The sequence below is a fragment of the Grampus griseus genome (assembly GCF_964374135.1).
Source record: "Grampus griseus genome assembly, chromosome: 14".
Lineage (NCBI taxonomy): Eukaryota > Metazoa > Chordata > Mammalia > Artiodactyla > Delphinidae > Grampus > Grampus griseus.
In genome coordinates this window covers 1,382,690-1,404,372 of record NC_139008.1, presented here as the reverse complement: position 1 = coordinate 1,404,372, position 21,683 = coordinate 1,382,690, and the positions used below count along the sequence as shown (strand labels likewise).

The window sequence follows — 21,683 nt, the reverse complement described above, 5'->3', positions numbered from 1 at the left end:
AGCATTAACTGAGATCGTTAAGCTGGAGTACTTTTGAAAATTACGAGGCATTGGGCATGTGGGTATCTGTTGTGGTTGTTACATTGCTGCTGTTCTCATACCTGGATTTTGAAGCGGAAGGAGGAAAGGCAACTGGAATGCACTGGGCACCTCCTCTGCTTGCTGCCTGGTAGGTGCTTTTAAACCTCGCTCCAAATCCTCTGCATGGTGACATTGTTATGTATCGACCCTATTTTTACAGGTGAAGTAAAATCAGGGCTTATAAAAGTAGTGTGCCCAGTGTTACGTGGCCAGCGGCTGGCTGTGTGAGCCCAGGTGGCGGTGAGAGCACAGCTCCACACCCCGCTGCTCCGGGGACGGTGCACAGGCCCTAATCCGCCCCAGGCCTGTGAACCGCCCGTGGCTGGCGTGGCTTTGGGCCGCCTTCTAGTGTCAGCCAGTCCCCCTTCAGGGCACAACCAGCGCTGACATGTGTTCTTGATCCCCCCAGGACCCCAGAGGACCTGTCCAGGTTCATCGTGGAGCTGCAGCAGCGCGAGCTCACCCTCAAGGACAGGAACAGCTCCATCACCAGCAGGTAGGCCTGGCGGCCCATGGTTTTGTGGCGACATGTCCGCTTCGGGACGCGGGGTGCCGGTGAGTGTGCCCCTGGCTGAGGAGTGGCTGTGCTTCGCCATCCCTGCCTCGGCCTGAGCGAGCGGTGAGACTCAGCTGAGGCGGCGGGTGTACTGTCATCTAGACGCTGTGAGATCAGCCCTGGAGCCCTGGGCTGGCTTCCAGGGCGTGGGGTCTGGGAGGAAGACGTGCACCCCACCAGGAGCATTTGCGTCTTTGTGGAGGCGTGGGCTCTGAGTGGCCCCATGAATGTGTGGAAACCTGGAACCTGGGTTGAAGCGTCTGAGTGTTTGTTCGTGTGTGGACTTGTGTCCTCGGGAAGGGTCCCACGTAGCAGCACAGCCGGGCCATTCGTGTCCACGCCCGGGCAGGCGGCTCTGACTCCCTCCAGGGCCTGAGGAACTGGTCCCATACCAGTTCTGCCTCTGACACCTGCTGGTGCCCCAGGAGTCAGTTCAGCTCTGCCACTAACTCCCAGGTCAGCCAGGCCCCACAGGTGAGGGCTCGGTCCCACAAGGCGCGCCTGCCTCGGGGTTCCCAGGCTACCCGCACTTCATCTGACTGCAAATTCAGGGTCCCTGCAGCCCCTCTCTGCCGGTTTGCTAGAAAGCACTTTATTTAGGATTACTGGTTTATTACAAAGGGTGCAGCTGGGACCAGCCGGCTGGGAAGAAATGCAGGAGGCGTGTGTGGGGGGTGGGGGCAGAGCTGCCGTGTCCTCTCCAGGTGTGCTGCCCTCCCAGCTCCTCCTTGTGTCCAGTGACTCGGAAGCCGCCTTGTTCAGCAGTGTCTATGGAGTTTCCTGCTTGATTAAGTCATGGCCATTGGTGATTCACTTGGTCTCTATCTCCGCTCCCCTCCCTGGAGGCGGGGCGGGGGTGGAGCTGAAAGTTCCAGCTTCTCTTCCGCTGGTTGGTTCCTCTGGCTTCTCCCCCGCCCTTCCTGCCCAGGGCTCTGGCTGAAGGGGCGTGTTCACAAAAGGCACTCACCTCGTTCAGGAAATTCCAAGGGTTTGTGGAGCTCTGTGCCGCGTAGGGCACCAAACCAAATGCTTGTTCCTCACCGAGCCGCACTTGGACTGGTGCAGGGCTGTCCGCCTCTGTCCCCTGCGGCCCAGGCTGGTTTCTCTCGTGCTTGCAGGGTGGCTGACCAGGTTCTGGGGGTCGCATAAGAGGCAGAAAGAGAGGTCTCCTTCTTGGGTCTCCTTTTTGGAACAAGGAAACCTGTCTGAGGACCCCCGCTGGCGGCAGACTCCCCCCACCCCAGTCACTCTCACTGGCCCAAATGGGGTTGAAAGTCTGCCCCAGACCAGGTATCTGTGGAGGATGGTGTTAAACTAGTCAGTTCCCACGTGATTCACTTGAGGGTGGAAAGCTGAGTGAGGTCAGCCCCTCCAGTGGGTGAAGGGCTTGGGGGCAGGCTGAGAGGACGGTGACCACAGAGGGACCTCGGGTGCCCTGCACTGGCCGGCTAGCTGGTTGGGGGTGGAAGTCAGCCTGCTCTCCGCGAGCATCCTCCGCGGCCTCACCCCCTGTGCAGTTGGCGTTTCAATAATCTATTAATAACCGAAGGAAGGCTTTCTTATTTGGGGGGCTGATGTCTCTTTGAAAATTGGCTTTTAGAAGCATCTGGTTATGTTGGACATAATCACATCAATTTAGCTTAAAAACCTCAAATGAGGACTACCCTGGTGGCGCAGTGGTTGAGAGTCCGCCTGCCAATTCAGGGGACACGGGTTCGAGCCGTGATCCAGGAAGATCCCACATGCCGTGGAACAACTGAGCCCGTGTGCCGCAACTGCTGAGCCCGCATGCCACAACTACTGAGCCCGTGTGCCACAACTACTGAAGCCCACTCGCCTAGAGCCTGTGCTCCTCAGCAAGACAAGCCACTGCAACGAGAAGCCTGCACACCGCAACGAAGAGTAGCTCCCGCTCGCCGCAACTAGAGAAATCCTGCATGCAGCAACGAAGACCCAACACAGCCAAAAAAAAAAAGTTAATTAATTTTTTAAAAACTTAAAAAAAAACCTCAAATGATAAAGACTGCCTTTTGCTTTCAAAGCTACTGTCAGATGAAACAGGTATTAAAAGTGATTTGAAATTAAAGCGTTGGACATTTTCCAGGCCATCCTCTTTATTTTACCTTGAATTTGAAAAAGAATGAACTATTAGAGGAATGGAAACTTGTCTGCATTTTTCTCCCGCCAAACTGAGAGGTACTTTCTAAAATGACCTGCTTTGAGCAGCAGCAGGAAATCCAGCCTCTCAGCTTCGTGAATGTAGCTCTCGTCCGCAGCTCTGGCAGTGCTTTCGACTGTGGTCACGCATATAGATTCAGCCGTCCCGTCTCTTCTTTGGGGTTGGTTCAGGAGTGGACTCTCCACCGCCGGGAGCAGTCCTTCATGGTGGCTGGTAGGTCTGCGTGACTCCTGCCAACTTGGCCACGTCTCAGGACCCTTGGGCTCCCTCTGAGAGCCGATGCAGCCACCCAGGAGCAACTGAGTCTCGGGCATCCGGAGAAAGAGCTGTGTGCCTCACCTCTTCTGCAGGATGGGCCCCGGGAGGTGAGGTGAGGTGTGACAGCGCGGGGCACAGGACCTAGGCACGGCTGCCTGCCCGCCGGGTGGAGGTGCTCTCGGTCCCATCCTCATTCAGCAGACCGGTCCTGACCGCGCGGCCACCCAAGGGGCGCTTCCGTGTGCTGGCATCGTGCCCAGTGCGTATGTGCGTCATCCCCTCATCTCAGGGAGCTCCCGCGGGAGATCTCCCTCCTCCCGGTGATGGAACGGATCAGAGAAGCCCGGGAATGTTCTTAAGGCCTCAGCCGATAAGGGGCCGTCGGGTTCATGGTAGAGTCCCGTGCAGGCCCTGTGAGGAGGCGGCAGCGAGCTGGGGTCCGGTGCCCTCGAGGCCCTCGCCGAGCAGAACGGGGAGGGGACGTGTGCGCCGCACCGTGCACGCTCGCAGGGGTCTGGGCCGCTGCTGCTCTCACAGCAGCAGGCCGACGTGGCCGTGATGGGGGCGGTCCGTGCGGAGGCCAGGAAACCTCAGGAGGCGGGAACAGCTGATTTCACTTCCTTACGTCTTTAAAGGCAGTTGGGCAGAAATTCAGGTTAGGCGGGAAGAGGCACCTTGGCAAGAGGGTGAAAGCCTGGGGTCTGGCCAGCACGCAGGCAGGCGGGGGTCCGGTCGGAGGGTTCGGAGGGCTGTTTGGGGTGGGGGGCGAGATGGCAGGAGGTGCCTGGCGTTCAGCAGCGCTCAGGAGACCCCAGGTGGCGTGCAGGTGGTGGTGGGGCCAGAGGTCTCGTGGGGTTCTGGTTGGCACCTTGTAAGCGTGTCCTTCAGGGAGAGCTAATAGTTGTGTGCCTCTCTGTTAGCGGGCTGTCCTGGACCGCCAGGCCAGCCTCTCTGTGCTTTCCGTTTCGTGGCCGACCTCGGACAGCTCCAGGGCACCACTGGTCACTGATATGAATGGGTGTGTCAGTGCCTTTGGACAGGAGTTTAATTACAGCCCAGGGCACCTTGCCTTTCTTTTGTGGCCGCCCCAGCACTGGTTTTGGCGCTTGAACGCTGATCCTGTTTCCTTGGAGGTGTGCTGAGGACACGCGAGTATTCAGGGTTTGTGAGCGGCTCTAGGTGTGTCCCTGTCAGTGTTCTCCATGCAGAGCTCCCCTGACACTGCCATGCAGCCGCCTGTGCCCTAACGGGTCCCAAGAGCATCCTGGCATCTTCGGGACCCAGCACCTCACTCCATAGCCCTGGCGTTTGCAGAGCCAGGGGCGCTGTGGGCCGGGGTGGATGGGAGGCTGTGTCTCTTTGTGGCTCAGAACCTTGTGGACGACCTCGAAGGACAGGGGAGCAGGGAAGCTTGTGCGGGGACATGTGGGGCTGTGATGCCTGCATTTCTCTGCCTTGGTGGAGAGTGGGGGATGGAGTGGAGCGGGGGCTCCTGGGGTCCAGTTCTCACCTGTGCACACTGCGTGGTGGAGATGGTGAGAGTGGTGAAGCTGGCTGAACCTTTGTCGGTACCTGGTTCCATCTCACCTGAATGCTGCGAGATGGTGCTGCTGTCCTCTGTTGCACAGCAGAGTCGAGCCCTGTGTTGAACAGCTAGGAAGCCATAGAAACAGGGTTTGAATCCTGGTCTGTGCGTCCTAGGAGCTCCACACGGTTTATTTGGGGCTGGAGCCCCAGTCCCTGAGAGGTCCCTGAGAGGTACTACATGTGGCTGCAGAGAACCCTTGGTCATGCGTTTCTCTGCTCCGTTGGAGACGTGCGTCATGGGCCGGCTGGTGTGAGCCTCAGGCCGCATCCTTGATGCGGATTTAGAACCTGCTGTAGAGGTGAGCGAGGAGGAGCCGTGCAGACTTCGTGGCTCTGCCTGCCGCGCTCCGTGCGCCCCTGCCGAGCCCGGCTCTTCGCGCTGATGATCCCTCTGGACACTCAGCTTCAAAGGCTGCCTGATCACCCCCGAAGCACACCAGCTCTGGGCGGCTCTAATGACTGAAGTGGCTTTCTCTAGTTGCGGCGAGCGGGGGCTACTCTTCGTTGTGGCTCACGGGCTCTAGAGCGCAGGCTCAGCAGTTGTGGCGCTCGGGCTTAGTTGCTCCGCAGCATGTGGGATCTTCCTGGATCAGGGCTTGAACCCGTGTACCCTGCACTGGCAGGCAGATTCTTAACTACTGCGCCACCAGGGAAGCCCTGCAGTTTGCTTTGAAGCTCAGGTCTTTCCTCCTCTGGGCTCTGCATGTCTCAGAAGAGCCTTTGGCCTCAAGCTGTCAGTGCGTGAGGAGCCCTGCAGCGCCTGGAGCCCTGGTCTTGCCTTAGAACTCTGGCCGGTCCTGGACGCCCCTGGGAGCCTCCTGGTGCCTTGGCCTGGGCCACTGACCGGGGAGCTGGCCGGCCCCCTCCACGTGGCGCTGCCCTCCTCATGCTGGGGGCTCTGGGCAGCGTTGGGAGGAGATGATTGTCATTTAGTGAAGGGGGCTTGAGAATGAACGGATGGAGTACCATCTGCCTCGGGAGGTGGAGCCCTTGGCTACTGTGTTTTCCTGGCATCTGCCAGGTTGATGGCTTTCTCTGCGCCTCCCAGGGGTGCTTCAGGTCAGCATGACAGTCATGATTCTTATGTGGCTCTTTTCTCACTTTGTGCAAACCGTTTAGTCTGTCGTTTCGAACCTCGGAATACAATTAGGGCTTGTTACCTTTGTCACCTGTGTGTGTGTGAGTTATGGTAGACTCAAGCTGTCCAGAGGCCAGCCAGGCCAGCGACGGGAGCAGAAGATTCCTGATGACCAGGGCGTGGGCGGGAGAACCTGCTCCCTGTGCATCTGGCTGGATTTCGTGCTGTGTCTGACCCGGGCCGGGGAGGATCTGCAAGCTCTCGCCGGTCTAAACGCAGGCTGCCTGCGGACCAGTCTTGCCCCACCACGGAGTAGCTCTGTGTCGCCGTGTCCCCATCTTCTCTGCCTCACCTGTGAAGGCGATGACGATAGGTCGTAGGATTGCCGTGCGAGTCGCCGCAGAACCTCGGTAAAGTGCTGGGAGTGTGCCTGGTGCAGTGAGCCAGTGTGGGCTGGGGTTATGGCCATGGCTGTCACCGTCCTCTTGTTTGAGGTGCCTGGGAATGTGTGACTTCCGGCGTAGCGCAGGGCAGGGCAGTGGGGAGCTTTCCGGCGGGCTCGTTAGGAGTGAGAAGGTGTGTCTTTTGGGGCGGGGGGCGGCAGAGAAGATGGGGAGGGGTTGAAGGTGTGGGCACACCTGAAAGATGGGGGTGCGGGGTTTGCTGTGGATCACACGTGGCAGGTAAGACAAAAGACAAGAGTGAGGTCTTTGGTGAGAGCGTGTGAATGGTGGATTTGCCTCTTACGTTGCTGGAGAACTTAGCAGAAGAGCAGGTGAGGGAACCGGGAGTTCAGTTTTGGACGCGTGGTGGCGGCAGTAAGAGGCCTGATCGACAAGCACCTGAAGGTTGGAGAGGGTGCTTGGCCGTGGAGGCTGCGGTTGGCTTGGCCATCTAGACTAGGGGCGTGAGTGTGGATGCGACTCCGCCCATGGCCTACAGCCGGCCAGGCAGGCGGGAGCGCCACAGAGCAGCGCTGAAGTCCTCCTCCACCTGGACCGAGGGATAGTGGGGCAGCTGGGTGAGAGCTGGCTCAGGCCCACTGGCGTCCTCGCCTGCGGCGCTCCTCGCTCAGGCATCCGCGCGTAGCCTGGCCCTCCCTCCTGGGGTTGTGCTTGGGCAGTTCCTGGTGACTGTGCCGCAAGTGGCACTGTGCACGCCTGCCCTCACCACGCTCCGTGCGTGCCCTGTCCCCCACTGCCGTGCAAGCTCCCTGGACCCAGAGGAGGGCCTGGCCCAGCGTGCGCTTGTTGAGCGAGTGAACGAACGAACGGCTCAGTTGTTTGTGCACAGTAACGTGACAGGCAGACGGAGTGAGGCCTGCGGCCTGGCTGCCTGTGCTGTGCCCGTCCTGGGGCACCAGCCTGGAAGTCAGGCGGGCAGAAGCCCAGGTTGGGCTGTGCACGGGCTGGCCAGCCTCTGACCCTGTCCTCTGCTGGGCGGGCTGGGCGCCATCGTGGGGGCCAGGCTTTGCCTCGTTCCTCTGTGCTCCCTCCATCTTGCATGGTGCCCCAGCTCCGTGGGCTTCCACGGGTTCAGTGATCACCCAGTGGCCTTGACTGGGAGGCAGGGACCCTAGGGAAGTCTGCACCACGGTACTGACCGCGGGCCACAGCCAGTCTGCCTCAGCTTCTTGCCAGGGTGACTCGTGTGTGCCCTATGGGGACCTTCCCAGGCCCTCTTGACCCTTTATCCCCCGGAGGGTGCTGAGCCTGGCAGGGAGAGCACGGGAGCCTCAGAGAAGCCGTTGTGGAGGATGGTCTGCTCCCGTCCCAGGCAGGGGCGGTTTGAGCGAGCGCCAGCCGTCCCCCACCTGGTCTCACGTTGCCTTGGCCTGGTTACTGTCCCCGCAGCAGTGGCCCCAGGGGTTTTCAGCGATGAAGACCAGGGCCTCGCCTGTCCGGTCGGCTCTTGGTGCCACTCGACGTAAATGGGCTTCGGCAGGACGTGTGGAACCAGCCTGTGTCTCAGGCTCATCTCCACACGTTCCTCCGTGGTGGTCGTGCGGCGCGCAGGTTCCGAGGACGCCGTGGGGCACGCCAGCCATGAGCTCGATGGCTCTAGACCAGGAAGCCCCTTCTTCAGGCCAGGCTGAGCTCCCACAGCTGGGGCTGGTCACACGGCTCACATGGCATGTGGCCACGGGGAGGAGCGCCGAGACGTGTGTGTGTGCGTCTCCGGGGTGGGGGATGGAGTGGCTCCTGGCAGACACACGCAGCCCCGGACTGTCGGGCTCTGACTCGTAGCTTCATCCCTGCACCTTCCTTCCGACTACTGGCTGTGAGATCTTGAGGAAGCTCCAACTTTATGGAGCCCTCGTTTTCTCTCCTGCGAATCGGTCATGATGACATTTATTCACGTGCTGACCGTCTCCCAGGGCCCTTTTAGGGTCTCTGAGAGTTGGCGCTGGGCTGCTTTCCGTGGCTGGCTGCTTCAGTGCAGAGGCCAGAGCACAGCCGTCTAGGGCGGCCTAGCCGTCTGTCCGGGGTGGACGGCACCATCCAGCAGGACTCTCTGTGATGCTAGCAGTGGTCAACGTGCTGTTGGGGGCAGTGGCCGCTGGCCACACGCAGCGGTTGAGCACTTGAAATGTGGCTGGTGTGACCGAAGCGTGCGTTTAAGTCACCACGTGTGGAGAGGCTGTCCTGCCTGTCCCCGTGCTGTCAGCTGTCCTTTCCTCCTGGTCTTGCCTCGCTCTTCACAGCACTAACCTGACACATTCGTGTGTCGATCGGTGGGTTAACATTTCTTGTGTGCTTCTCCCTCTTGGAATGTAAACTCCATGAGAGTACAGTGACTTCGGGGGGTGTGCTGCTAGAATCGAGGCCTAGCAGTTGTTTGTCGAGTGAATAGTAAATGTCTTCCCTTCTCTCCCCTGTTAAGACACGCTGTTAAGTCCTGGTGGGGTGGGAGGGGGACATGTGCCGGCTCTTTGGGTGCCTGTGTCCCTGCCCTGGCCCAGCCAGGATCGGGTGCTGACCCTGGAGCGTGGCAGGTGCTTCCGTTCGTCTCTGTCCACTTGTCCATCAGTCCCGCCCTCCCTTGCTCTGGTGAATCAGGTGTGGCAGCAGCTGGAGTGGATGAGCTGGCACGCCCAGCTGCCTGCTGGCCGGCCTGGCACCGGCCCCCTGGGTCCCAGCCCCTGCCCCGGCCGCAGTGCCCGCCAGCTCTCCCCGTCATCCCCTCGGCCTCGCTGTGTGGCAGATTGATGGCTTAAAACCCACTAGCAAGTGCACTTGGCTCTTCTGCTTTATACCTAAGCGATGAGTTATCTGGCACCTGGGAAGGTACTTTGTGCTCCAGGTTTGTGCCTGGTGCCCGAGTGGGGCTGGCCAGTTTCCCTAGTGGCCACGGTGCTCGGCAGTGTCATTGAGATCATGTCTGTAAAAAGCGCTGGCTGCTTCACGGCGTTACGTGAACCTCAGTGGGGTGAGTGCCTGCCATGTGGTGCGTGCGTGCGTGTGTGTACACACATACACAAACACGTGTACATGCTCACATGTACTCACACACGAGTACGGAAGCACTGAGAAAATATAAGGCTGTTTGTTCCCCGGGAGAGATCTTTTCTTACTTCCTGCCTACCTAGTAGACCAGGGAACGTTTCTTAGAGGAAGTAGCTCTTGTATTAGATCTGGCCGGAATTGTGGAAAACAGCAAAACCCCAGAAGAGAGCATCCGGGGTGACCCAGAGCTGGGGCATCTGCAAGAGGGCAGCTGCTGGCGTCTTCTGGTGCTTGCCTCAGACCTCGGCCGCCGTCCCCTCCAGCTGCCGGCCCTCAGTCTGCGGTCGGGCCGGTCCGCCCTGTGGTGGACGCGGATGAAGGGCTCCCGGCCCGGCTCCCAGGGCGCGTCCCGGGGACACCAGCTTGGAGAAGCTGCCCCTGTCCCCGGCGCCCCTCCTAGTCCCACCCGGGCCGAGCGGCACCGGCTCTCAGCAGCCTGTCTGGACCGTGGCGGGTGTGTCTGCTGGGTGCCTGGGCCAGGCTGACGACCGAGGAGGCAGGACATGCGTCTGCCCGCGACACTGGCCTCCGCGGGGGCCGGGCGCCTGTGAAGACTTCATTTCCCTTCTCTCCAAAGTGGGGTCGGCACGGTGTCTGCTTCCCTGGGTGGTGGTTGCTGTGCACACGCGGCTCGTGGCAGGAAGCCATCGTCTCTGTCACTACTGAGCCGGTTCCCCCTTCTGTGGGACAGGCCGCCACAGGAGGGCTCGCCACCCCACGTCTGGTGTCTGGTGCCCGCGCGCTGACGCGGACCTCTCAGGAAGTCAGGGTGCTCCCTTCCCTCCCTGGTGGCGTGGGAAGAACTGCGGCCGACGCCCCAGAGCTGTGTCTCTTAAGGGACGTTAGGGGCCAGCCTTGCCGCATGGGGCCTGCTTGGGGTGTTGGGGCCGAGCACGCTCACCTGTGCCCTCCCGCCGTCTGGGGCGCCGCAGTGTGGGCACAGCCTCTGGGCCCTGCCCAAGTCTGCCAGTCACGTTAGTTCTCGGACCTCCCTGCTTGCTTGGGGCTCCTGGCAGGAAAAGGAGAAGCCAGCAGTTGCTGTGAGCATGCGGCTGAGTGCAGGGGACCCCCGGCCTCCTCGCCGGGTGGAGGGCACAGCACCTGCTTGCAGTGCCCGTGTTTGGACGTGGGGTGGTGCTTGCAGCCCTCGGAGCCACTCCCTGCGGCTCTCTCCTCAGCCCCTCCTCCGTGGCCTCCCCAGAGGGAGTGCTGTTACCAGGCTTCTCAATTGTGTGGCCAATTAGAAAGGGTGGGGAGAGCAGTGACCGAAAGCACTGGGGATGAATGGACCTCTTCCGCAGACGCCTCCCTGGGAATTGGGTTCTGCGTTCCTCTCCTTGAGTAGTGGTTCCTGGGTCTTCCCGTTGCTTCCCCATCAGTGTGGGTGAGAGCCTCGGGGCAGGGACGTGGAGGCCGGGTGCCCGTGCTGCACGTCTGAGGGTGGGTGCAGACCTTCAGGGCTGACGGCCGCTCCAGCTTGGCCCTGAGCCTGTTGGAGTGGCTGCCTGGCCTCTGTACCTGAGAGCAAGCCCCCTCCCGCTAAGGGAGAATCTGGTCCATGCTGGGTCCAGAGGGAAGTCTGGTCTCGCTGGCAAACACCGTGGGGTTCCCGGCTGTGCCAGCCCGGTGTGGGATCACCACCTAGCAGTGCCCTTGGCCTCGCCCAGGCTTGTGTGAGGATGAGCCAGGAGCCGTATGTGGAAGCCCATGGCTGCAGTTGGTACTTGGGGGACTTAACTGCCCAGAGGGCTTCCCTGGTGGGCTCTGTACTGTGTGACTCCTGTGGGGTCACCGCTTGGCAGTCTGTCCGCCCAGCTCTTCTCCAGCTCAGTGAGTGTAAAGAGCGCCCGTCGGGCTTTCACCGCAGGCTCGGGCTCGGCGGGTTGGAATGGGGACCATGCTCCGTATTTCCTGTACTTCCTGCTGGCGCCCCAGCGCTGCCGATGCTGCTGGCCCAAGGACCACACTGAGCAGCAGCAGCTCGTCTTCCTTGGTTTCCTGTTCCGTCGTGTGGAGAGAGGCCTGCTCACTCCTTTGCCGTCAGTACCTTGTGGGAAGGTCCTTAAAGCACCGTGAGCTCCCTGGAGGGAGGGTGGAGGGATTTTCTATAGGAAGATGGCCTTTGTTCTGTTAGGGGTCATCAGTCTCTTGCTTTTGTCACCCTCACTTCCGGTGGACACACACAGGTGTGCTGCCACCTGGAGGGGCGTGTGTGTGTGTCCCACACAGGCCCTGCCATCACCAGCTGAGGACTTTGGCCGACCTCTGGGCTCTCCGTTCCACACGCAGACCCGAAGGTTCCGAGCCTCCTGATGGGCCTGCTGGTGAGTTTGTGCCCAGCTTGACCTGTAGCCGAGTCCCCAGCCTCTGACCCTGGCGGTTACCCTGCGCTCGTGTCCCAGAGACGACTCTGTCCTCGCGGGGCTCTCCAGCCCTGCTTGGGTGAGGGAGGACTCGGCTCTCACTCTGGTGCCCCTTCACGCCCATCTGTACAGCAGGCAGTGTAGACGCCGTGCTGGTGGAACGTGTGCAGTCTGAGGTTGCACTGGCAAAGACACCCGGTTTGGTCCTGGTGGCTCCGGAGGGGAGAGCAGCGGAGCAAGGTGGCTGGGAGGTGCGGGGGGCAGAGTGTGGGTCTGCAGCGGCTCTCCTGGGCCAAGGCCGCCCCCCGCCCCCTTTGCCCGGGGGGCCCCGGGCGCTGCCCTGTCTGCTGAGCAGGGGCCGGGGCTCCCGTCCTGCCGCCGCAGCCGGCTTGTGTTGCCCCCTCTCAGCAAGACGAGACGCCATCAATGTTTCACACCCAGACGGTTTTCTTGCATGCGTTGCATTTCCGTGTTTAAAATGCCATTTACATATTCATGGGCCTTTTAAATAAGTTTTTATCGTTAAGGCACGTGGAAGTGGATAAAATGTGAAACTCCCCCTTTTATTCAAGCACTGGAAAAAATGTTCATCCCCAGAATGACATCAATTTCTGAGTGGTTAGCTCGGTAGCAGTGGCTGCAGGAAGATTACCGCGGGAGGCCGCGTGTCCGGCTCCATCTAGCCCTCCCCGCAGCGTGCAGATACCGGCGGGGCAGGCCTGCGGCCCTTTCGCGCTTGTGGGTTTCTCTTGGTTTGGACCACGCCTTCCACCTGAGCTCCGACAATGTCATCTGTTTCCCTTTGGTGGTAGAATGCTTGGTTAGGACGTGGCCGACCCTCTCTCCGAGGCGCACCAGGCAGCCTCTGGTGGGTGAGTCCAGGCACTTCCGAGAGTGCACCGCACTCTCCCACTTCCCTCCTCCTCATTTCTAGCATCAGAAGTGCCCTGTCCCTGACTCCAGCTTTGGCCTTGTATTGGAGGCAGCTTGGTACAGGGAAAGAGCCCAGCCCCCAGTGAGATGGCGGCTGTTCCTGGCTCTGCTGCCACCAGGCGTGGGGCTTGGACAGAGCCGGCCGGCCTGTCCGCGCCGCAGTCCCCGTCTGTGGGAGGGGCAGCAGCACCTGCCCTCCTCTCCGCGCAGGGTCAGTACCATGGTCACTGAGGGTGTGCGAGGTGCTGGCCTGGGGCTGGTCGGAGAGCTCCTGGTCTTCCTGTTTCTTTGTGTCTGGGCACCAGCGAGTTTGGCCAAGCCTTTGCTTCCATAGTGTGTGGGTGGCAGGGAGCCGGTTGGAGAACCTGAGGACTGACCGGAACGGGAGGCCCTGGAGGGGCATCTGCGGGCTGCCTGCCAGCCTTGGGGTCTGGGGTGGGTCTGACCTTATGCCAAGCATAGCTCCTGGAAGCGGCCAGGTGCTTCAGGGCCGTGGAGGGCTTTTGGCCCCTCAGAGGTGTAGCCGTGATGGCCTGCTGTGTGGCTTGGTGTGTTGCAGAGGAGCTGACGGAGGGCTTTTCGGAGTCCAAATAATAGAGCACCAGCCTGGACGGTCCTCGGAGACCCAGGGAGACTGCGGCTTGTTCAGACCCAGACTACAGAACTCTTGACCTTAACATGAAATTTTATTGTCTCAGGGAGGCCTTTCTAAGTGGTAAACAAAGTCAAAATCAAATGTTATAGTCTGGTTTTTAAAAGGTCTTTAAATATGTCTGTGAACTTCCGACCATGAGATCTAAGCCACCAGCCACATCCCACCCTCACAAATCCCGGGCACTGCCCGCACCGCTTTGCTTTCTTGGAGATGGGCTGAGTGAAGGTGTGCCGGTGAGGTCTCCGATGGCAGCCCTCGGGGGTAAGTCACTTTTCCGTTTGTCTGAAGAGGGTGGCAGGTACCGTCGGCTTTTGTCAGCGTGGCCAAGTGGAGGGTTGGCCTCCAGCTACCAGGACGTCGCGGACAGCAGTGTCAGGGGTGTGGCTCCCCAGCTGCAGGTGTTGCATCTCTCCACGCAGAGACCCTCAGGCAGGCACATACTGGAACACCCTGGGTGGATTTCTTGTGGCTGGTGGGGGCTCTCAGGATGTATCTTTTGCTCCTGCCCAGCCTCTGGTGGTGTTTGAATGACAGCTTCTCCCAGCGCGTTTGTTTTTTCCCCACACGCTCAGGGCTCTGGGCCGTCGCCAGTGGCTGGTTCCAGAGACAGGCCCAGAGCTGGGGGACCAGGTTACACTCCCAGGACCACGGACCCTATGGGCCAGGGGACATTGGCCCCATTGGCTGAAGGCAGAGGGGACCTCTGGGCACACCTTCCTTGGCGAGCCTTGGACCGCAGACCTGGGAACGTGGAGGAGGAAGGGCTGCCCTGTGTGCAGCGCTGGGGGGGCTTTGGGGCTGTGATTGCAGTGGAGTGAGGTGACGGGCCTCAGCTCAGATCTGGCCGTGCTCCTCACTCAGGCTCGCCCAGCGGGCAGGCGGCTCTGGGCGGTGCGTGACGGCTGCTGTGCGGGCTGCTGTCCAGGGCGCAGGGGTGAGCAGCCTCCTGCCCGCTCGGTCTCCATCACCTCCTCCCGCCCCGCCCCGCCCTGCCCCGCCCCGTGCTGGCCCATCCGCCAGTGGGCGGAGGGCCTATCTATCTGTCTGTCTGTCCGGGCCTGGGCTTTGCAGCCTGTCGCTGAACGTGGGCCCCAGATGTTCAGCAACAGGCCGTGGACCCGGGTGCGTCCACATCTTCAGCTTCTCGGCACCTCGGCTGCTTTCCCATTTGGAAAGCCGGGGGATGGTCCCTGCTGCACCGGGTCCTTGGGGCGCCGGAGCTGGTGGAGCTCCCGGCATCTCCAGGTGCCCAGGGGTAGCAGCCATTGTCGTCTGAGGAGTAGCATCTGTGGTCTCCAGGTCCCCACGTTGCCTCTCAGCCTGCTTCCTTGTCTGCAGCGAAGGGCGGACTCACTTTTCCTTGGGCATCTTAGGAGGTCGAGCGGGCGCAGCCCCGCGTGGATTTGGTGCCGCCCGGGCCGCGGGGTGGGAGGAGGCCGTCGGCTGGTCCTCTGGGCGGCCTCCCCCGGCCTGACCCTTCCTCAGCGCGGCCGAGCCGTGCACCACCTCGCAGGGGCGGTTTCCTTCCGTTGTGTCAGTGGGATCTCTCTCTGGCTGGGGGCCCTGCATCAGGCTGAGTGGGTGCCGAGTGTGTGCCCGTGAGCCCCAGCTGGAGCCGGGCTGACGGGACGGAGGGCAGGACGGCCTAGTGACGGGAGTGTGGAGGGAGAGCTTCCCTCGGCGGTGGGTGACCTGCGCCCGGCCCCTCTTCTCTTCTCGGAGCCTGTGTGGAGGCAGCCCACGTTCTCCCACTCCCGCAAATGCTTGTGGGACGCTGGTCACAGGGAGCTGCTCCTGGAGGTGGCTCGGGGCGTCCCGCCCCCTGTGTCGTCGGCGCGATGGCCACCCTGCGCTCTGTGGGGACGGATACAACGCGCAGGGGTCTTGGTGGCGGCAGCGGCCGTCAGGACTGGTACCGTGCCGAAACCGTGTGGGGCCCAGCTCGGTCCCTGCGTGGCTGTCCCTCTGTGGGACCTCGGCGGTCCCTGGAATGTAGTTGGGAAACTGCCGACCCAAGGAACTTCCTGTTTCAGGTTTCGGGGCCAGGGCTTCGCCCTGTGGGTCAGATCCCAGAGCCTTCGGGGAAAGCGCACCTTTTCCTGCTGAGGGTTTAGATGTCGCCAGGTCACAAGTCTTCCTTCCCCGGGAAGAGATGGAGTTGATGAGCTATGTTTGCAGTGTCTGGACCCAGGCAGGGCAAAAGATGATTTGTACAAGTTGCAAAAAGGAGAGGAAAGGGAATGTGTGGAGCCAAGTCAGATCCTTAATCCACTTTGTGACGATTCTGTCGGAGAACAGAGAACAGACGTGGTCTCAGCACCCCCAAGGAAGAAAATACCATCTGGCAAGAGGGTGCCTGAGTTACCACCGTCCTTGGGAAGCAGACAAAATCTTCTTTACTGGCTCCTGCAAAAGGGGCATTAGAATCTAGGTTTCCACAGACATTTGGACAAAAGCAGAAGTGAGTAATCTCTGAATGTTGTTTACTGTTGGACGAAGGAGATGCTGAAAGGACCCTTTGTTTGGTCCGCTGACTTTCGGTGCCGTGGAACTTTTGCTCCCTGGTCTAATTGGAAGGGATTGGGGGGCCCAGCCCAGGGAAAGCAGCGTCTCCCTTGTAGCAAGAGCCAGCGCAGACGGTCAGGCCCTGCATCCGCTGTCTGCTGAGGTTGGAGGTGGGGTCCCCGTGCCTGAGGCTCAGGCTTCCTGCGCCCCAGCCTTACACTCAGGGCTCCCATCCAGCAAGGGTCACAGCCTCTTACTGACGCTTCTCTCAAGCTTCCTGATACTTTGTGTGAACTTGAGAAGCCCTGAGCCAGAGAACTTCCTCCTTGGCCGTGAAGCCCAGCTGCTGCTGGCTCGTGTCAGAGAACAGGCCGAGGAAAGCACACACGTTGATCCCCACGTACGTGTGGGGCAGCAGTTCTCCGATGTCGTCAGGCCGTCCCGGTGCACTTTCCTGCCTTGTTCGGCAAATGGTAGCAGTCCGGTCCTCTCGCCCTCAGTGGCTGCAGGACCTCCACCCTCCACTTTCCCAGGGAGGCGGAAGGGGGCGGGACAGGGATGAGATGGAGAGCGGGGAGGGCCCTGCTCTCTGAGGACCCTCTCTGCGGCCCGGGGGCCTGGCACAGTGCCTGTGAGCTCGTTCTCAGGCAGCCTGGTGGAGAGCAGGGGCCTCCAGGAGGCATTGCTGGGCGTCAGGTTGGGGTTGTGCCTCTGAGGGGCTCCACATCCTGTTTTAAAACTGGGGAGGACAGAGTCGGGACAGCGGCCGCGCCGTGTGTTCCTCTCACTTGGTCCTTGCCCTCGCCCTGCGCGGTAGGCACAGTGCCCCTCATTTCACACCATTGCCCCACGGCCGTGGATTCGTTCACGGTGGAGTCTGGCTGTGAGCTCGGGTGTGCCTGTCTCTGAAGCACGCGCTCTCCTGTCCATTGCCCCTCGTCGGGAGGTGCTTTTTCACGCTTGGTCGCCTGGATTGCTCCTGAGGGTCGTGAGACCCCACTTCCTGACCTTTTCTAACACTGAGGCAGAGGAAGGCAGCTCTGCGCACTCAGCGGGGAGTGGTGTAGCCGAGGCTGGGCGGTGTCGGTCAGCCCGCGGGCAGCTCCGCCTGTGCCTCCTCGTCCTGCTGCGCAGCGTGGTCCTGCCCCTCCTGCCTGGGGATCGGCTCGAGAACTGGGAAGGTGGGTTTGTGTGTGGTACAGTCTGGCTGTGCTTCCCAAATGCCAGAACCTCACAGGGGCCCAGCTGGCTGCTGAAGAATTACGCGGAGGAAACAGCCTGAAAAGGTAGATTCTTGGGACTCACCTGCACGGATTTGGGTTTAGCACTGTTTGCTAAACATATTCGCCCTTCATTAGCACGCTGTTTACTCGTGTCCATGGTGAGCGCACACGTGTGGTCGCTGGGAGCTGATGGACGAGCGTTGAGTGCCTGGCCTCCCGGAGGCCGGACGCCTGGCCTCCGCGGGTTGACCACCCCCGCGCTCCTGCGGCAGCCGTGTGCTCACTTGTAGCCTCAGGACTCCTTTCCTCCAAACAGCTGCTTTCGTTTGCAGGGCTCATATCTGCTGATACTCACCATTTGGGGAAATTAAAACAAATACTAAAAATTTATTTACAATTATATTTGTACTATGATCTCATTAAACAACTCATTACCTCTTAATAGGAAGTGTACTTATGAGAAGTGTATTTTCTAAAACAAGAATTTAGGGAGGAGAATGACATTGTTTGACATTTTTACGAATCTCTACTGTCTGTGGAATAGCAGCCATCTCATGTCTGCTCTGCATCTAGCCTGGTTGAAGAGCATGAGGTACCTGCTCCCGCACAGACCTGTGGTTGGGGGAGGGAGGCCCTGGGTGGCCTACAGCACCCAGGGTGCTGGTGTTCGTGGATGGGGGGGTTGGAGGAATGCGGGCTCACTGTGCTCTGACGCTCGCGGAGGCTGGCTTGTCTTTCCACGTGGTGTCCCTTTGAAATCTTGATGGGAGTTTGGAGGGTGTTCTGTGATGTTCCTCCATCTGAAATTCAAGGATACCAGTCATTAAACGTTGGGGAAGATTTCCCCAGTTGTGGTGTTTCTGGGAAGGAGTTCACGTCTCACAGCAAAGGCCAGTTTTGCCGTGTGTCGGGGTGGCTGGAGGGGGTGTCTCCGGTCCTCAGCAGCAGAGCTGGCTGTCCCTCCAGCTGTCCTTGTTCCGGGTGGTCAGGGTGGGAGGCTGCCTGGCTCCGGGTTGCTTCCCACCTGATTTCTCGTGATGTTAAGAACCGGGGCAGCCTTACGAGGCCGTCTGCAGTGCAGTGGGGCCTCCGTGTGCCCAGAGAGTGACCAAGAATAGCCTTAATGAGAGAGGACAGGGCCTCCCCAGAGACTTACCGCTGCTGGGCTTACTCAGGCTCACGCAGTGTTTAAGTGGCAGGTTTTTCTTTACACTGTGGTAGATAGAGGGGCCGAGTTCTTGTCAAATATTTACATCTTTCACCCAAGTAAGAAACTAGAGGCTTTCCCGCCGAGATTAGGAACAAGTCAGGGGTGTCCAATTTAACTTCATACCGGAAGTCCGCGAATGCAGTAAGACAAGGAATAGGAAGTAAAAGGTGCACAGTGGGAGGAAGGAAGAAATAAAACTGTCTTTGTTTGCAGATGACATGATTGTCTAGGTATAAACATCCCAAAGAATCAAGCAAAAAGCTCTTAGAACTAATAAGCGATTATAACAAGGTTGCAGGACACAAGGTCAATATATACAAGTCAATGAACATTTAGTTTGAAATTTAAAACTTTATATCATTTACATTAGCACCAAAACCAAACAAACAAACAGAAATACTTAAGTATAAACCAAACAAAACACGTACAAGAGCTAATGAGGAAAATTATAAAACTCTGGTGAAGGACATCAGAGATCTGAATGCGTGCAGAGCGAGCCCACGTTCATGGATAGGAGGGCTGCGTGTTGTCATCCTGTCAGTTCTTAAAATGCCCTAGAGGTCGAAAACAGTCCCAGGCAAAATGTGGACAAACTTCTTCTGAAGTTTGTATGAAGAGCGGGAGACCCAGAAGAGCCAGTACAATGTTGAAGGAGAACAAAGTTGAAGGACCGACACTCCCCGACTCCACGACTTCCTGTAAAGCCCCAGCAACCAGGACAGTGCAGTGCTGGGGAAGGAACAGCCAGCCAGTTTCATGGCACAGAATAGGGAGCCAGAAACAGATCCCATGAACAGAGTCAACTGCTCTTTGACGAAAGAGCAAAGGCAACACAGCGGAGCCAGGAAAGTCTCTTCAACAAAGGGCGCTGGAACACCCGGAAGTCCACATGCTAAACAAACAGGTGAGTCTAGACACAGACCTTATGCTTTCATACAGATTAACTCAAAATGGACTGTGGACCTAAACGTAACGTGCAGAACTACGGCTGTCCTAGAAGGAGAAGGAGCAAGTGTGGCTGACTTTCGGTTTGGCAGTGACTTTCTAGATACGACGTCAGAAGCACAGTGTGTGAAAGAAAAAGTTGGTAAACGGGACCTCATTAAAACTATAAACTTTAGCTCCATGAAAGATGCTGTTCAGAGAATGAAAAGACAGACCACAGACCGAGAGAAAACACAGTTGACAGCGCAGGGGTTAATTCACGTATGACTTATAGTCCACATCCTCGGGTTCAACCAACCACAGACTCTGTAGTATTGTGGTATTTACTGGTGAGAAATATCCGTGTGGAAGTGGGCCTGTGCAGTTCAAACCTGTGCTGTTCAAGGGTTACCTGTATTTGCAAAGCACGTGTGTGATAAAGGACTGGCACCCAGAATATACAAAGAATTCTTAAAATCCAAAAGGGAGAAAACAGCCCAATTACAAAATGGGCAGAAGATTGAACAGACGCCTCACCAAGGAAGATAAACAGATGGCGAATAAGCATATGAGAAGGTGTTCCTACATCACGTGTCGTCAGGGAAAAGCAGATTAAAACAACAGTGAGATGCCACCGTACTCCTGTTAGAATGGACGAGATCGGGAGCGCCGGCGACACCGAATGCCCCCGAGCGCGCGGAGCAGCAGGCCTCGCCGTCGCTGGGGGGAGTGCAGCGCGGTGCAGCCGTCTTAGAAGACAGTGTCGTGGCTTCGTACAAAAGCAAACATGCTCTTACCGCGCAATCCAGTACTCGCGTTCCTCGGTATTTACTGAAGGGATGTGAAAACTTAGGTCCACATAGAAACCTGTACACAGGTGTTTCTATCAGTTTTATTGATGAATGCCAAAACTTGGAAGCAACCAAGGTGTCCTTCAATAAGTGAGTGGATGAACTGTGGTGCATGTAGACAGTGAAAAGAAGTGAGCTATCAGGCCCCGAAAAGACATGGGGAACCGTTAATGCGTGTTATTAAGTGAAAGAAGCCGACGTGAAGGCCCGACATAGTGTGTGGTTCCAGCTATATGACAGTCTGGAGAAGGAAAGGCTACGGAGGCAGGTGGGAGACGGGGAGGGAGGGGGGAGTAGGTGGGGGGCAGACGAGTGTTTTGGGCAGTGAAACTACTGTGACATAGGAATGGTGGCTACGTAATGTGTATTTGTCAAAACCTGTTGAATGTACAACCCAAGAGGTGAAGCCTAATGTGAACTGTGGACTTTAGTTAATAATAATGTAACAGCGTCCGATCATCAGTTGTAACAAACGTCCTGCACTGCAGAACCCTGACACTCTGCTTAGTTTTCTGTAAACCTGCAACTGCTCTAAAAATAATGTCTAGTACTTTAAAACAAACAGAAACCAAGCGAGATGGACCTAGAGAAAGAGCTACCCCGGCAGTCAGGGTCTTGAGACAAGTGCAGGTGGATTTGCCCTTTGTTCCGAGTCTGTCCAGTTTTCCTGGCGCCCTGGGGGCGTGAGGAGAGGACCACGCTGGGGCAGCAGGGTGCATTCTGGCTCAGCCCTGGCGCCGTGGTCACCCGTTCCAAGGGGGGCTCCGGCTGTGGGTGGTCAGGCCCTTCAGGCCTGTGTGGGCGGGGGTCGTAGGTCTTTGGCGACTGCCAGTTACCATCTCCGTGGAAGTGGATCCACTTGACCAGAGAGGCGGGAATGAGAACGGCTGTCAGTCTTGTACTTCCTGGCCCACTGTGACGTCACTGCCAGGGTCCAGGGAGGAAGTGGAGGGGTTGCAACCACACAGTACAGGAAGCCCCCGGGGAGTGAGGTATGGGGTAGGGGACATACCTGAGCTGCTCTGCCATCACCCAGGCTGGCGCCGGCAGGAATGTTCCAGGCCCCCTGTGTGAGCGTGAGCTGGGGGACTCCAGCGGTGCTGCCCTTGAGCTGTGCAGGGCCCCCTGGGACGGGGCTCAGCAGGGAAGGAGGGATGGAACTTCGAATTTTAAATCGGTTTAAATGCCTTTCAATTTGAAGCCTCGATTGTTCCTTCTCTGTTCCTGTTGGAGAGCCAAGGATGTTTAGTATTCTCTCATTTCTGTGCTCTGCTAATTTTATTGTCTTTCCATATTTTCTTGCCATAAATATAACGGATTTTATTCTGTATAAACCATTTTTAATATAGCCTCTCGTAAAAGCCAGAGGAATGAAGGGGATTATGCCTTGGCAGCCCTCAAAATGAACGCTTGCCCTTGCATTTTTAAGCCTTTGGTCCAGGCCGCCTTGGAGCCTTCCTGAAACAGCCCTCAGCGTGGGCCCTCGGAGGTGCTCCTGCTGTGTGCACCTTCCGGTGGCCATGGGGGACCCGGCAGCGGGAGCCATCACCTGCTTTCCCCTTCAGAAGCTCACGGTGCAGCAGGAGATGGGGCCCAACTGTATGAGCTTAGGTTTGGAAAAGCGTGGAGTCCGGGGAGGGGTGGTTCTCTCCGGGTCACCCTGTGGACCAAGGTCCTCCTTTCCCGGACATCCTGTCCACGCACAGAGACTCACTTCTCCGTTGCGGGTGCCCCATGGCTGGGCTCAAGCGTCTCTCAGCTCTGTCCACTCCAT

General features: G+C 58.7%; 1 protein-coding gene across 1 annotated transcript in view; it reads left to right on the top strand.

Moving 5' to 3' along the window:
* Window positions 1-21,683, top strand: part of MAD1L1 (mitotic arrest deficient 1 like 1) — a 318,428-nt gene that overhangs the window by 78,427 nt on the left and 218,318 nt on the right. The window contains exon 10 of the mRNA XM_082669805.1: window positions 491-577. Within this exon, the coding sequence (XP_082525931.1) occupies window positions 491-577 (87 nt within the window). The remainder of the gene's footprint in view (window positions 1-490; window positions 578-21,683) is intronic.